The 16,772-nt window shown below is 38.2% G+C and overlaps 1 protein-coding gene across 1 annotated transcript in view; it reads left to right on the top strand.

Moving 5' to 3' along the window:
* The window catches only part of CDH2 (cadherin 2), a 114,896-nt gene that overhangs the window by 95,458 nt on the left and 2,666 nt on the right, over nucleotides 1–16,772 (top strand). The window contains exon 15 of the mRNA XM_041399378.1: nucleotides 10,774–10,938. Coding sequence (XP_041255312.1) covers nucleotides 10,774–10,938 — 165 coding nt within the window. The remainder of the gene's footprint in view (nucleotides 1–10,773; nucleotides 10,939–16,772) is intronic.

Genomic DNA, 16,772 nt, shown 5'->3' with positions numbered 1-16,772 from the left:
CTTTATTTTGTTTACATGGAAACACTCTGGTAGGTAGATAATTTTTACGTTAAGTACTGAAGGCAATAACTTTAAATAAAACATTGCTTTCTCTTTTTTTTTTTTTTTTTTTTTTTTTTTTTGTGCCATTGCAGATATACTAATTGCTTGCCATTTGGATAAGATGTAAAAACAGTATCTTGTCCTCCTGCAGTAAAAGCATGCTGACCAGATTCCAGCTATTACTATATTCCAGCTGTTATATTTAAATGAAAGTTAACATCCAGTGTCATTGCTGTCTGTAAACTTTCCTCACTCCTTGTCTGGGAACTTGTACAGCAACACGAGTGCAGGGTGCCTAATATCATCTAATCCAAATACAGCCCTTTCTTGGTGGTGGGTGAATGCCTTTCTAGATAAATAGTAATGTTGGCTATTGACAGATTTGCCACCACTGGGATTTCAAGCTTGGAAAGCATTTAGGTTTCAAGTAGCTGTCAGGGCACATCTGTGTTTATTCAAATGCTTTCCCAGGCAGGTGCCATATGCATTTACTCTCATGTCACCTCTAGTTGAACCACTGCTGATCTGTCAGAGGACTAAGAGTGATGTGTATATGCTAAGAATAGTGTCTTTTCCCCCCTCTCTCTCCAAGTTAGTGGATTTTCAAGCAGTGTGATTTCCTTCCTTCAGAGGACGTTTATTAAGTGCTTTATGAACGTGACAAACAGCAGATTTATGCACATTATCAATGGTAGAAGTGAGTGTAGTAATTACAAAGAGAACAGTGCGTATAATAGAGTCTGAGAAATTTTCCAGTTAAAAGCCTTGAAAAATTAAGTGCAATTCTTCCACACATCCCCAGTCTCAGTCATCTGGCACTTGAGTTATCTGAAAAGTGTCTCCCTTCACTGGTACAGACTTTCATAGTTTCCTTCTGCTCATTTGTTTGTTTATCTGAAATTTGTGTTCCCCTTAGTAATTTCCATGCTTCCTGCATTTCCCCAAGTACTGTTCCTACTTCCTGGCTTTTCTGCATTATGCTCTTCTTCGGCAGTTTTCAAAGGAAACTTCAGTTTATGCAGTTTTGGAAAAATGCTTATGTTAAATAAAGTGAAAACAACCCTTTGAGTGTATGCATGTATTCCAGTTATTTGTACGTAGTTTCAGTACAAGAACTGCATCCTGTTCGTGCATCTGTTGTTGTACAGAGGAGTTGCAGTCTTAAAAGAAAATTAGGAAAACTCAGTCCTGTGAGAAGTAATTTTTCAGTGCACATATTCCCAGCTCCTGTTCATCCTGAATTCTCTGGAGGATCTGTTCAGCAATTGTCATGGATCTTTGATTTTTAATTACTGTCCAGACAACCCTCAGGACAGAAGTGAGTTAGGTGCTCTGAGTACAGTCCGTTGGGAAGCCATAGGTAATGGCAGGTAGCGTTGGGAGGGTTGTGCTGCAGATCAGAAACATCAAGCATAGTAACAGTGTACAGTGAGAACAAAACTGGAATGGTTCTGAAGTCTCTCCTCTGCCCATCTTGTGCTGTGCTCCTCTCCAGCTGGCAGTGCTGTCTTTGTGAGAGGTATAGTTCGGGTGGTGTGGCAGGAGTGAGTGAGGCATCCTGTGAGTGCCGCCGAGATCGGCGCGATGTAAACCAGCCGTAATTGCGGCCTTTCGCCAGCAGTGAAGGAATGTGCTGCACACAGAGAAAGGAGAGCTGCCAACGGGTGGACTGGCAGGAAAACAGTAAGGAATGTGAAATTAGGACCATTTCCTCTCACAGTGGACATAGAAAGCATCTAAACCTAGAGAATTTTAAGGGCTTTACAAAAGATTGAATGATTTTTAGTGACAAACCCCCTTCTTACTTTCCAAAGATGCATTTTAAAGCCACAACTGCGATTTAGTTATCTTCACTGCAGCCACTGTGTTCAAGTACACAGGTCCCTTTTTTGATCCATTGACAATAGGCCAGTCTCTGGGGGTCTAAAACACCCTTGCACACGAAACATAGAAAACCTGTCCAGAAAAGAACAGCTTGTACGAAGTGTAACAAGCTTCTGTGACCATTTCTAGTGTAGCTAGTTTTATACCACTAGTAGGCAAAATGGGGGGAGGTTCTCCCATAGCTTCAAAGCTAGGAATTCGTTCCTGTGCAGAATGGATGAAGAGAGAGCACAAACTTTTCATCTTATTTTCGTGTCTACAGTGGATGATGTAAATATGTTCTGTCTTGCTTTTCAGGGAGATTGTTTTACTTTATTTTGGTAGGCATTTTTTAAAATCTAAATTCTTCTTGTACTTAACTAGATGGTAATAATTCTTAAGATTGTTTCTTCTTGGTTCCCTCCTGGCCCCCCTCATCCCCTGTGCCCAGAGGAAAGAGGGAGAATTATACTTCATTGGGGTTTATTTTGTTTTGCACACATTTTATGTGAGATTTCAGAACTTAGAATGCAGAGCTTTTCAAATGTCCCAACAAGTTCTCTATGAGCAGTAATCTCATTTTTGCAAACCACGGCTTAGCAAAATACTGCATAAGCAAAGCTGTGCGCAGCATTGTGGGCAAAAGGAGTTGGCTAGAAAGATCTTGGTGTTTTTGTTAACATTAATGAAAGTATTCAAGTGTCGAAGTGAGTGTTCTAAAAAAGTGGGACTAACATCAAAAATGTATTTTCAGAGTGAGGCCTCACAGGGTAAAGCTTGCCAGTGTTCTGTTAAAATCAAGAAAAATTGCTTTGTGTCAATCTTGGATCCATAAGTCATCAGTAAATTTCAGGAAAATGCTCTGCGTCAATATTAACTTTTTTTATGGTGTGCCATCCCTAAAATCCTGAGCGCTGATTAAACAAGCAGCTTCAGTACACAAGGTGACTCAAGCACAGAGCCATCCAGCGCAGGGTGCATCTCATGTGGTGAAATAAAAGGGAATTTTAAAGCCTCTTGTGCATCTCAGTGAAAACAGTATTTTAAAAGCTTCAGACATTTTCATAAAAAGTAAAGTTACTTTTTTTTATAGACAGCAAATTACTTTTCAAAATCACTTGCTTCTCTGAAAGGACAGCTTGAAGATTTACCCTGTGTGGCCTGACTTTTCCAGATGTTTAGGTTATTTGAAGATATGACTGTTAGGTCTTGAAGGTAAGTGATAGAACTTAGATCTCTCTTTATCCTGAAACAAATCAAACTTGGGATGTTTTTATCTTAAAATACTTTATTTATTTGAGAGGTTTAATTTATTTATTTTGAAACTCTGTGAGTTGGGTTTCTTAGCTGTCATGGCAGACCCAGAAACTCCTAAAACGTGTTCAGCAGGTTCCTTTCAAACTCTCTGTACATTGTAGCAGAGTGATGTCTCCTGTAAGAAATTAGATGAGTTCAAATTCCAGCGAGTTCCTCTGAGTCATAGCAACTGCCAGAAACAAGCTGGAATTCTTCTTAGGTTTTGTTGGTGTGTTTGTTTTTTTCTTTCTCCTGTGCCAGCAATTCCAAGGAATTATGAAGTGAAATCTGTTATAAAAGAGCAATTTAGTCCTTCATGAAGGTCTTCTGTTAATCCCATCTGGGGCCATCTTGGCCTGCTTTGTTCAGTCTGACAGACTGAATGCTTGTCAAGAAAATTGAGGATCTTGAATGATTCATAGTTGTCTTCTACCCTGGCATGATGTACACAGGGTCGTGTGGTCTCCACAGCAGCTGAGAAAAATGCTATTAATTCTCTAAGCCAGAAAAGCTTTTGATCTGTGGGTCATAACTGAAGTCAGCCTGCTCACCCCCAAAGAGCATTGTCAACACTGGAAATGTTTTGGACTTTTTTCACGTAGAAAAAGCAGGCTGAAAAACAGGCTCCAAAACGTTCACAGCACTCCTGTCGTTCCAGGCAGCAGCTGTCTGGGGATAAGGTAGGAATGAGAGAAAGAAGTATTCCAGATAGAAAGCTCTGGATTCTTCTCACAATTATGTTTACTATTTTGTACTTTCAACAATTGAGCTGCCTGACTTAGAGGAGATGGGCCATGAGAGCGTTTGAGTCAGCATCATTCCACAGAAGTCAATGTGACTGGTTTGGGAAGGGGAGAAGTGTTGGGGTCAGGTTTTTTTTGGTGTTGGTTATTTGGTTTGGTTTTGTTTTGTTTGTTAAACTCTGATATTTTGTTTTGTTTTCTCTGAAATTGTATCTGAATCTTAAAATCTTGGGGATGGGGGACAGTATAGTTTGTTACATTCTGAAACAGAAAGTTCAAATTAGGAAACCATAGTGAGTGCCTCTCTTGATTATTAATGAACTCATGATCCGTAGCTTGTAGTTGTTCAGCAAATGGGGAGGTGTGAGGTGCAAATGGTGAATATTCTTTCCTGATACAATGTGCTCTGAACTTGTAACACCAGTCTCAGCTCCAGAGAACCCAAACCTGCTGATGACTGAGTGTTGAAGCACTTAGCACGTGTCTGCAGCGTAGCTCACGCACACAGCACATCACAACCTATAACCATCACTAACTCATTTTTGTCACATATCTCGGGCCATTTGTGTGACTTACATCAAGGTGGTGGGTGCTTGACTGGGATATGTGCAGCATATGGTCAGCCTCATAACTGTGATACATTTTTTTTTTCATCTAATTGCTGTTGTATATGTCTCATTGCACAAGATTATTCTCTCCTTTGAGTTCATTTCTATAATGTTTTCTGAATTTTAACAGTACTTGCTCATGCAGGTAGTCTGTTGAAGCAAGTTGTCTGAGCAAGTGGGTGGTATGCTTTTAAAGTATTGCAGATGAGCTGTTTTGAACATGTCGGATAATCTAGCCCTCAGATCTTTTCGGCACAAGAATTTCAATGCAATGATTTTACTATTATTCAAAGTAGTTTTCTTGCTGAGGGGTCTTCATTGTCCTTCCTACGTCAGGGTTTTTTTTTTTTCCCCATTAATCAATAGCTTGCTTTTTGTCGTATTTTGTACACATTTACGTAAAGAGAGAAAATAGTAACATTTATTTTAATGGTGTTAATCACATTAAAAGTAAAAGATGAATGGTTTATGTGTGCAGAATCTAAATTCTGAACAGAAATTGCTCGTTTATGAAAGGGTAGCTGTGTTCCAGCATTTATGTGTCATAGATAAAAGCAAAATTAGGTAATCCTTCTGAATTTTTGTGTGTGGGTTTTGCGGTTCTTTTTCATATTGTCATAACTTTCTGTATGCCCACATTTTGAGATAGCATTAGTCTTCTGTGCTGGGTCTTTTACTACTTGTTGTAAACATGATAATGGTCCTTACCTACTCCATGAACTTTATAAATCCATGTGACTAGATTTTCTTTTTCACAGTCCTGTGTGTTAATGAGATCATTTACTTTCAGTTTTTAACCTTCATTTTGCATTGCATTAAGAATAGAACATGTTTTATGTTCTGAAATTTCAAACATAATGAATGAATGAAATAAAGGTTGCTATGATATTCCCCATGAATATACAATACTGTAATTAAAAAGTAGTTATTTCAGGGATTGTGTTTGCTTACTAAGACATTAGCTTCACTTTTCTGAATAAGTGACTCATACAGTGCTCCTGTGGAAGAATTACTGTCATTCCTTGGTGAATCTTTATCTCATGATACGAAAAGTAATGTTCTCGTAATTCCATTACAAAATTGTTTTCTTCTATTTTATCATATCTAGAACCTCTGCCTGTTACTGCCTTGTATCTGCAGCTGGAGCTTAACTTTCACATTTTTTATTATAAAAAAGATAAGCTAGCTTCTTTGTTATCTTAAAAGTTATGAACTTGTAGTACTTCAGGTGCATCTATAATAAAAACAAATGGGAAAAGCAGTATGGCAGGAAGTAATCTAAAAGCAAGTGACAAAGAGCAACTGTTGGTGTAGGCATTTTAACTATCCTCCCACCTGCAGCCTACATCTAGTCAGTTCTCTATCTTTGCTTTTATTGAAGTCTCATAGTTTCAGGAAATGTAAGATTTAGGGGGGGTTATAATATTTTGAAGAACTCAGTCAATATTTTATGTGAAAATTTCTGATAGCATTTTGGGGTGATGTTTGCTGGGTTTGGGGGTAGAATATATAGCAGGATTGATTTTTGCTTTTTTTTTTTTTTAAGATTTCAGTGGGAGCATGCAGGAGTAAAATATTTCTTTCCTTACTTCCCCATCCCATTTCTCTGTTGGAGTAGACAGTAATTGCCTTTGGGACAAAAAGGCAAAGCAGAACACGTGTTTTATCCTAAGATACTTCAGAGTCATAATTAGTTTTGTTCTCTACAGAAAATAAAAAAATGAGTTTATACTAAGGCTCCATCCTCTAAAAGGGGCAGGTAGAATTCAAATTTCTGCTGCTCTTGCTTTATATGCACCTAAACCACTGCAGCTGATTGTGTTCAGTGAAAGACACTTAGAGGTCTCACCATCACATTAAGTCAGAGTGATCTGCTGACAGTTAAGTTGATTGTTTCTTGCGTGGGGATAGAGCTGAACTTCCATATTTCTTTGCAAAGGGTGCATCCCTTGAAAATGAGAAACAGGTATAGTGGTTTTGTTACATTATTCATGTGTCCGGTCCTATGTTCCTGCCTAGGCAAAGCTTTCATTCTGTAGAAGGTGAAAACTCAAGTGCTCCCTAGAAGTGTATCACACACAGTCTCATGAACAGCCAGGAAATAAACCAAGAGCTCTGAGACAGCAGAGAAGCCAGAGTCATAAATCATTGATGAATGTCAGTCACATTCCAGGCACTAGGCTGTGGTAGTGGAAAGCTCAATTCAGATGCAATGTATTAAAATATTTTCTGAGTTCTCCTTTCTCAAAAAAAGTCTCTTCTGTCTCTGCATAGCATTTTATAGTTTTAGTTCATTGTGGTTTCATTCTGTTGTTTGCAGTTCTGCATCATAATGCTCCAGGATGCATTCATATAAGGCAGTTAGCAATTACTGTAAACATTTTTAAATTTGTTAGGGTTTTTTTCCAAGAACTTAAGTAAATCTCCTAATTTAGAACAACTAATGAGGATGAAAAAAATAAAAGATGTTTCAGACGTCTTCTGCTGTAACCGATCACTGCTCTGTGAGGGATTATTACCCAGGTGCTCTTCAGTGAATAGCTACCTTGCCCGAGAGGAAGTTGTTTAAGAAGGAGATTTTTGAAGGCTGCATTATCCTGTTTTTCAGTGGTTACTGGGGAGTGTAAAATGGCCTTTTCTTCTGTTCAAGTTGAGATACTTGAACTGTGCTTTGAACTACTGTCTGGATGTTCTTAAAGAAGTGCTTTGGGGGGTTTTAGAGCCTTCTGCATACATTTCTGGTAATTTGTAGGTCTTGGCTACCAGATTTTGACATTTAGCACTCTTCACTGAGATTGCATGTTTCAGGAATGTAAGGTTTGAACTAATAATGGTTGAAGTCTTTCTTAAAGCTGTAAGAACTGAGTGAAGAGATAATAATGTCAATATTGCAATCAACTGGGGGGGGGGGGGGGGGGGCCGGCAGTGAGATGGATTTCACAAGATGGAACTTCTGATAAAATGCCCTTCTAGCACATGAAGGTTGTCATCTCTTTAGCCACCAGATATCAAAAAGGCAACTATAGTTTCTCCAGTGATAACAGATCCCTTCATAAACAAGCAGAAAAACAAAAAGTGATTCAGCTTGCTTCACTTACATCCCTGTTGTAGAATGTGAGTTTGCTGTTTCTCTGTTGACTCTAGGTTTGGACTATCAGACTAGTCCAGGTTTCTGTTTTCTAAAGGCCTGAGTTTTTCTAGATGAAAAATAGGAGCAAACTTATATATCTTAGTGGTATTACAATAAAGAAAAACTAAGTAGATTCTCTCTTTCATCAGCAATCCTAAGTTTGTCCAGAAGTTCGACAAGGAGAAAGCTTGAACAAAACATCTGTTTTAGCATGCTCAAGTCCAAACTGAAGGAAGGGAATTTTTTCTAGAATTGCTGGAGTTAGGTCTAGACAGCCCTAACTAAATAAATACTCTGACAAAAATTGGCAGCCATATGAATTAGATACTCACAACTCTTGCTGAAGTACATTTCCAATGGAGGCCCGAGACTTTTTCCCCAGTGAACTGCCAGTAATCCATAAGCAGATTTTAGCTACGAACAGGTTATATGGGAAAAGACTGGAGCAAAACCAAAGCACTGTAGAATTGTGGTCCTGAAATTAAGAGTAAAAGTGATGATCCTGAATACTGATCAAAGCTGTCTGTCCCAACCTATCCCACCATGTTTTGTTCTCTCTTTGATGTGCCAGTTTTCTGTTCAGCTGTCACTTCTACAGTGAACTATCTCAACAAACTCTGTTTGAGGCTACCCTTGAAGTCCATTCAGTAGCTTTAGGTAGTGTGTGAAAAGCTTTCCTGTCTGTGAAAGCATCACTGAGTGAAGAGATGGGACCTCAGCACCTCTAAACAGCTTATGACCTGGCATTTCAAAACATTTTTTCATCTTTTATTTTGCAGTAATTGAGTAGAGTTGACTTCAGACAGAATGTTGAAACAGCTGGAGTGGTTGCATGGTGCCTTTCACTCCGCCAGTTTGGGGAGGCGGTGGATGAGTTGGCCACACCCCGCTGGTGTGCAGTTAGTACTGGTTTTAGTGATAGGAGGGGTTTGAGAGTCCGAGATTATACATACAGTGGATCTTCTTTTCCCATCCTGACACTGTTAGACCTGCAAGATAAATTTCCTCTGAGAGAAGGCTAAACAACAGTGTCATAAATTACCCTAGAAAAGAAAACCAAAGTGGGATTCCACGTAAGGACACGTTCTGCACTGCTGATACCTCACAGATGGCTATCTTTACCGACTTTTTAGCTATTAGAGTCTGGATATGTCTCAAACTGATAAATACATGCAAAAGGATGCCTTATATGTGGACATAATACACTGACAAGCTTGATTTATATTTCTGTATGACCACTAACCAGTGAAAGAATTGTATACAAATGTGTGTGGGTGGGGAAAAAAATTACAGAATTGAAAGGAACAGAGATGCTCTTCTGGTTTTAGTACATGGTTATTTAACCATACCAGTTTGAATTCCTCCACAATGAAATGCTTAAATTTAAAAAATATATCTATTTCATTTCTCCCTGTTGGTGTTTTCCACCTTTATCTTTTGGGTGGGTATGAAAAGCACTTGTGTTACATATTTATAAATTCTAAAAAGTACATTCTTCTCTGTTTGATAGGATTTTCTGATAGCATGTCTCTAAACTATTTTGATTTATTTTATGTAATAAAAAGGGAAAGGATAAAAAGTTCTCTTCTGTTTTCTTTTCTCTGATTCATACTGCTTCCTGGAGATCACTTATTATTCTGTTTGGTACATGAAGTACCGAAGGGTAGGAGTTAAAGCTCTGCCCCAAGGAACTTGTAATCTAATTAAAGCATATGAAACTGCATTCTCAGATCTCAATGGAGCTGTTCCACCTTTTTTGACTATATATTTGTGTGTAGTCATCTGAGAACCCAAGTAACAAATCAGAAGGTGTAGTGGATTTGATAATCAGTTACAGTTCTCCCCACAAACTACCATCACTGCTGTCAAAAATAATTTTTCTCTGTTGAAAAGTCTGGGTTTGGGGTTACAGGAGGTCATAGTCTCAGAAAGGATCTACATCCCATGAGATAGCAGCAGCAGTGAAAGCTTACACTCCTTCCCTTAGGATCCAGTAAGGAACTAATAAAAATAGTCTGAACAGACAACGTCCAGCAAGTTGAGATCATAAATAAGATTTTTACCAGAACAGCATTGTTGAAAAACTAATATTTTTGATGGGTAGAGTAGCTTATTTAGGATATTTATAACTGCTTGGATTATTTGTGAGGCAGGGTATCTGGCATACAGCAGAGTTGGCATGAGCCCCCATCTGCTGATAATTCTTGAATGGCTTTTGTTTAAGCCTTGAAGTCCAGTTCTTTGTTGTGCATTCTCACCAGTGCCCTGTGTAAAGGCATCCTAAAGCATGACTTCCTTCTAGACATGGCAACAGTGAGGAGAATTACAATGATGAAATGCATCACACTGTGCAGAGAGAACTCAGGAATATCTATGTTCAATGCATAAACATTGATCTAATTAAATTTTTCACATACATGCATACTGCTTATTGGAATTCATACTGCTATGCTAACTCCATCAGTCTGCCAGAGTTTGAAACTGCAGCATCAAGTACTTAATGAACAGATTCATGAGTAATCTCTGGAAAGTGCTTAGAATTAAGGCCAAATCTGAGGAGCTTTGTACTTCTTATGACATTTTTTTCCCCCTTTGGCTTTCATATTATGGAAGCCACATAAAATCAGCAAGGAGTCTTAAATTCATTCTTTGAAGGTATTAGAAAATACTGCAGAACACTGTGCTTGCTTTTTTTCTCTCAGAATGTATGGTATTTATTTTCTTAGAAAAATAAGAGTTGGATTTGGCATCTTCGCTCTACGCTGTAAATCATCATTACTAGGTAAAGTGTTTAGTCCCTTAATAGTACTACTCAAATCCCTGCTTCTCAAGGGAAAACTTATGAGAAGCTTTGCAAATCTGATGGAATAGAATCAAACCAGGAGATTCAGGGAGTATAAATCAAATAACATCCTGTTGGTATGCAAATAACAGTGTTATTGACTTACTCTCAGTAAGCATTACAATCCTGAAAACAGGACTTCTGGTGAAATGATACTTTGCATTTTCCTTTTTTTCCTTCTCATGTTTCCCCCTGACAGATATTGTTTGAAATTCTGCTAACGTACTGTGTCTGTTTCATATTTTGCAGGATTATGACTTGAGCCAGCTCCAGCAGCCTGACACTCTGGAACCAGATGCCATCAAACCTGTTGGAATCAGACGTCTTGATGAAAGGCCAATCCATGCAGAACCTCAGTATCCAGTGAGATCAGCTGCTCCTCATCCTGGGGACATTGGGGACTTCATTAATGAGGTAAAGAAGCGAAAAAAGGTTTCCTCCTAAGATCTGATAAGCTTTTATATTTTGTTTATTCTATTCCGCATGAGTAGCTGTTATGTTAGAACATAATAACTTTTTAAAACTTCCTTAGACAATTAAAATTGTCTCACTAGACAGAAATAAATATGGTCTTTTAAAGTGCAGACAAATTTAATTAACTCATTCGAACAGAAAAGCAAGATATATCAATTAACTTCTGTGCATTCCTATTAATTACATTCATAGTACGTTATCAGCAGCAACCACAATATCTCCAAGCAGGATTATGCAATGGGTTGCAAGTAATAAACAAAATAACAAAATTGTAGTGTAGCCTAAACTCATTTATTAATTCACAGTAATTTAATAATGGAAGAATTTCATTTTCATTCTCCTCATACATTACCCTTTGAATCCAGATAATAGTGGAAATTCAGTACCTTCAATAATTCCAAAAGAATTCCGTCAAATACGATTAGTGAGCAGGGCAGCTAAATTAAATGTTATGTAAGTGCTTTTAATACTTGTCTTGTCATAGAGCTTTCAGAGATTTTGCATTATCTTTGATTCTTCAATCTAATAAATGTAATTGAGATTCATACTATACCAGAGTACTGATAGCTCTGAAAGGAATTATCCTCATTATTTCTATCACTGGTCAGTCTTAAATAATTGGTATTTTGGTACTTACAATAGAATGTGTTTCTTGTGTTTGCTGGTTATAGGAAAAAAAAGCTAACCCAGGATTTACTTCTATTTTTACTTTATTCTGTACTGAATTGTAGTAGTTAATTATTTTCTCTGGTTTTCTCATATCTTCCTTGTCAGCTGGAGCTGGACACATATTGCAGAGTATTGCAGAACAGTTTCTGCAAACGTGTTTATTCTTGTTTGCCTTGAAGAAAAGTCATGCTAATATACTAAAGTCTTTTGTGTTAGAAAGCTGCAGAAAATTGAATTTGCCCCTTTTAGGTATACGGTGATACAATTGTCAAAAAACTTAGAGGGGAGTTGACTAGCAGGAAATGTACAAATATTCTTGTAAGACGTATTTTAAGAGGCTCCAGGTTTTGCTTGCCTTACACTTCTAAATATTACAGTTATAATTGGCTTCTGGAAAATAGTGGAGACACAGGACAATAAAAGGCCCACATTGTCGGCCAAGGCAGTGTGCACACAAGAACTTCCTTGTGCTTCCAAACAATTGGAGATTCCCATCCTGTTCTCACACAGCTGTGGCCAGACAGTGCCCACCTGGCAGGCAGCAGTGAAGAACCCTGGTTTTTGTTGTTCTCAAAGGAGGCTCTGTAATGGAGCAAAGGCAGGGAATGGGTCTGATTCTGCTGGAAGGCCAGAAAGGGGCCAGAGGTTCTCTGGCCTCCTGCAATTCTTTAATGACTTAGCAAGCTGTTCTTGCAATATTATTTTTCAGTAGGTTATCACTCTTGAAGATGATAGCATCAGTGTGTACACATGGGGCAGCAGAAACAGTATGTGCCGTCTCGATTTAACCCCGTACGTTTGTAACGCACTACAGACGAGCATGGAGTCGTTTTCTTCTGCTGTCTGTTGTATTATATCAGTACCTCCCTTTATGCTTCCCCTTGCCATCCACCAAAAAAGAAAGCTTCTCCCAGCTATTCATACACAGTAAAATAATGTCATTGATTAAGAAAATATATGGAAATATATATGAAGTTAAAGAAAACATGGCAATTTTCTTGTCTGCAAGTTAGCTCAGAATTAATTATATCCTCTGATTGAAAGGAGCTGTGTGAGGTAGTTTCTATGTTTTAAGGATTATATATTTAGCTTGCCTTCTTCATGCATTTTTTTTTCCTTAGGATTTTATAGAAATGTATTGTTTTACTGTGAAGCATTCCATCTAACCCTCTCTCTAGCAGACAGTAGCCACCCAAAGATTTTCCATGCTCTGTTTTCCCAGAAGACTGAGCAAAATGGCCATTTTATTTTTCTAAAGTAGTGTCATCTTAATTTGTGTTTTCTGTAAAAATTTTCTCATGACAGATGTGATTCTAAATTGTCTGCTGGGTGTGGGGGAAAATGGGTGTCTTTCATAGGAGTATTCATTGTTACAGTTAAATTTCAAAATTATCAGTGTCTAGAGCATAAATGTTCAGGCTGCACAGGTTTTCAGACTCTCCAGAAAATTGCACCTGCAGTCCTGGTGTGATTAAACCCAAGAAACTTGGTAAGTTTCTCTCAGTTTTACTTGAGGTAAATTGAAAAAATATCTTGAGTAAAGCCTGTAGCAGACATTTCTTAAGGCAGTTCCTACAGAAGATAAGCTGAGCTGTGGAAACAACATAGCAAGATAAGAAAGAGCAAAGTTCATATCTCTCTGCATCCAACTTCAATATTATTAGACTTAATTCTTCCCTTGGGCATCTCTAACCCAAACCACCCACCAAAGTAAGCCAGTCCCTAGCTGAGCAGGGAGAGGCTGCTTTTGAATTGTCAGCACTTCAGTAGCAAAGTCTGCAGTAGCTCCTTGGTTTGAAAAGATGCAACACTTCTGGAGATCAGTCCAGTCTTTCAGAGGACTTGACCCTGTTCCAGGAGATGTGGGTCAGTATGGTCTTTTGGGATGCTGGTCTGCATGTGGGAATTAATTTAATCTGTTGAATGCTCATTAGCACCTAAGAGCACACAGACAGCATTGTTCAGATTAGCTTCTGAATTACTTCAACTTTTGACAAAAAATAACTATAGGTCACTGATTTCAGATACTGGAGGGTTTAGCTCCCATTGCCAAGCAAGCATGGGAATTTTCTTCTTATTTTCATTACAGAGTCACAGAAACAAAAAGCAAAAATTATCTAGTGGGTCATTTAAGTTTTTTTCCTTTTAACAGTACTCAGTTTCTTCTGGTATATATTATTTTCTACCTGTCATCCCTTGTACTAAACCTACTTAACTCAATGAGACATACGTAAGTAAGAGTATTTTGTAGTGTTCTGGTGACTTCTCAGTTGAAAAACAAGTTAGAATTACAATAGAAAGTCATGCATTTTTATAACACAAAGTTGAGATAGCATGTAGAAAGCTATGAACTGTTTAAAATAGGAAGGTTCCAGAGGTGTCTGATAGTCAAAATAAGTTTTGCAGGCATAAGCTAAATGACCTCAGGGACTTCCTTGTTTTGTCTGTTTCAATGGATAGATGAATCTGTACTTTAAGAGGGGAAGGGAAAAACCTCCTTTTCTTTCAGTCCAGTGTACAAACAAGTCAGTGAAATAAGTCATGTGTTATTAAGGATCCTCTGTAGACTTTGTTTTCCATTTTGAGCCTTTCAAAACCTAACCTGTGGAGTGTGGAGCATAATTAACACTTAGAATAGTCAGGATTTGCAGGACAGTATAAATTAGACCTGTTTGAAGTAGCTTTGTTAATCCTGTTTCCAAGACCCACCTATATTGTCCCTAGAAATCTCAAGCAAGTTATATTATGGTGGAGAATTTGTGGCTAAGAATATATTTATAATCAATAGAGGACATAGCCTGAGGTAAACTAAATTTAAATTTCAAACTAAAGGTCTCATCCCATGGGGACATGGAGGACCCTCAATTCATTCTTAGTAAATGGTTATTGATACAGTGCACCTCCATGCAGAATGGACTCCGTCAATGGTTCCAGATACAAACCAATTTTTTTTTTATTTCTCTGAAGGTCTCTGTTCTTCCTTTCCTTCTCATCAAAAGTCTGTTGAATCTGATTAAGTAGTAGGATTAATGAAAATAGAAGTATTATCAATGTTCCATGTTAGTTCAAGATTTGAGAGGGTTGCTTTCCTTTAACTTGAGAGAAATGGAGAATGCTGCCTGTATTAAGGCACGTTTACTGTTGTTCCTCAGCCAAGGCACTGTAATTTCTCCAGTTCTGCCCCTTATCACCTCCTTAGTGAAAGCTCTACTATGTATATAAAAGAGGAAAAGGAAATAAATGAGTCTGTCCAAGGTCTCAAGCTGGCCTCTCTGTTGCTGTGGCTCTTCTGTGACTGCTTGTTGTGCCCTGGTGGTGTAGCACATGTAAAGAAATGTGACAATTCACTGTCCCAGCAGGTTCCCCTGCTCCTGAGGATGTGCCCCAGAAATTCTGCTGTTGAATGAGCTTCTCACTCTAATGAAAACTTTGGGTTTTCAGATCAGGAAGCTGTAAACCAAGTAACTGTAACAGCTCTGCTGCTCTGAGCACATCTGGTAAAAACTGAGATCTCTTTTCAGAAGTAACTGACAACTAATGCCTTGGCAGCAAAATCAGTAGAAGCCACTCCTGGCAGCCATGTGTTGTCTTTTCTGTTGTGCAGATGCAGCAGGCCATGTATCCATACCACCTCCACCCACTGAAAGGGACAGCATAATAAAAGAAAGAAGGTGGCAATGCTGAAACCAAAGGGAGCTTCTGCACTGCCAGGGCTGTCTGGCATGCTGTAGAGCCCAACAACAATGTGCAGCAGTACATTGGGTATGCTCAAAGAATCAGCTTAGCAGAGGGAAAGAGAAAACATTGTAGTACTTCTTTCTCACTTTAGCATGTAACATGTGACAGAAATATAGCAGAAATCTTGTCATTTGAAGAGTTAGACACTAAGTTCAGTCATTATACTGTGAACCAGAAGATAGGTGAAAATGTCAGTGTAACTTGTGCTGTGCAGTTGAATCAATCCTTCCAAAACATGACCCATAGCTACGTTCTCAGAATGAAATGGATTACACTGCCAGCACAGCCTTTGAGAAAGTGAATTTGTTAGTGAGATCCTATCTTGTAAGTCAGTAACTCAAAACCAGTTTCCTTCTCTGAAATGTTATCATGATAGCAGTAGCAAATTGAAAAAAAAAAATACAACTTCCCTTTTGGAAAAACAGATGGAAAGAGGCTGCCTTCTGCCTTGTCATGGATGACTGATAGGTATCAGAATTTTTGCAGTGATGTAGGAAAATGTTTTGTTCACTGATTTTTTAAAATAAATTGGTATCCCATGGTTGGCTGGCTATTAGTAGGCAGAACTGCAGGAAAATAACATTTTGTCTCCAAACTGACTTTCTAAATGACTTTCACACATGGATTGCTGGCATTCGTACCTCAGCACTCCTTAACCTCAGCTGGTATTTATTCTCCTTCCCTGTCACCTGTGTTCCAAACACATGGGTATCTTGTCACCTCAAGCAGGCTTAAGGAAAGATCTGAATACTATAAGGCCAGTTACTGCCTAAGAAGTAAAGTTGTCTTTGTGCTTCAGCAGCAGAAAATAAGAGAAAGCTTAGAACTTGCCCCTTGGAAGCTGGATAAGGGATGTCTTCCAACACTTGAGCTGTTGCCTTTTCAAAATCTCACATCTTTTTTGCTTATTATGGCAATCAGGTTGGAAAATGCCAGAGAGAGATAACAAGCATCACCAATTATTCTTATCTCGTAATTCAAAATTGCACTTTTAATGCAGGCTATTAATAACCTGCTTGATGTTGTTGTACCACATGAAATGATCATTTCAGGGCCAGAATTTGTTCTTGATTAGAGGTCATTAGATTGATAAATATGCTGGGCTTTTCCACCATTGATTTGGAAATATTATTTTAGGTACATTTTGAACAGTTCTGAATTATTTAAATAGGTAATAAAGAGCCAGGATTCACTTTTACCTTATCAGTGCCAAATGCTTTAATTAATGGGTTTAGTATGTATGTACTCCATAATACATATTTGTAGAAGAAAAATCAGCTTCTGGTTCCATTTTGTCATATTTGGACAAAACACAGTTGAGAGTGAAACATACTTTTCTAAAACCAGAATATATTAAATAATGTGAA

Source organism: Onychostruthus taczanowskii, unplaced genomic scaffold (genome assembly GCF_017590055.1).
Source record: "Onychostruthus taczanowskii isolate IOZ18803 unplaced genomic scaffold, ASM1759005v1 scaffold16, whole genome shotgun sequence".
Lineage (NCBI taxonomy): Eukaryota > Metazoa > Chordata > Aves > Passeriformes > Passeridae > Onychostruthus > Onychostruthus taczanowskii.
The sequence above is the reverse complement of the archived record's forward strand: the minus strand, read 5'-3'. Positions and strand labels throughout refer to the sequence as shown.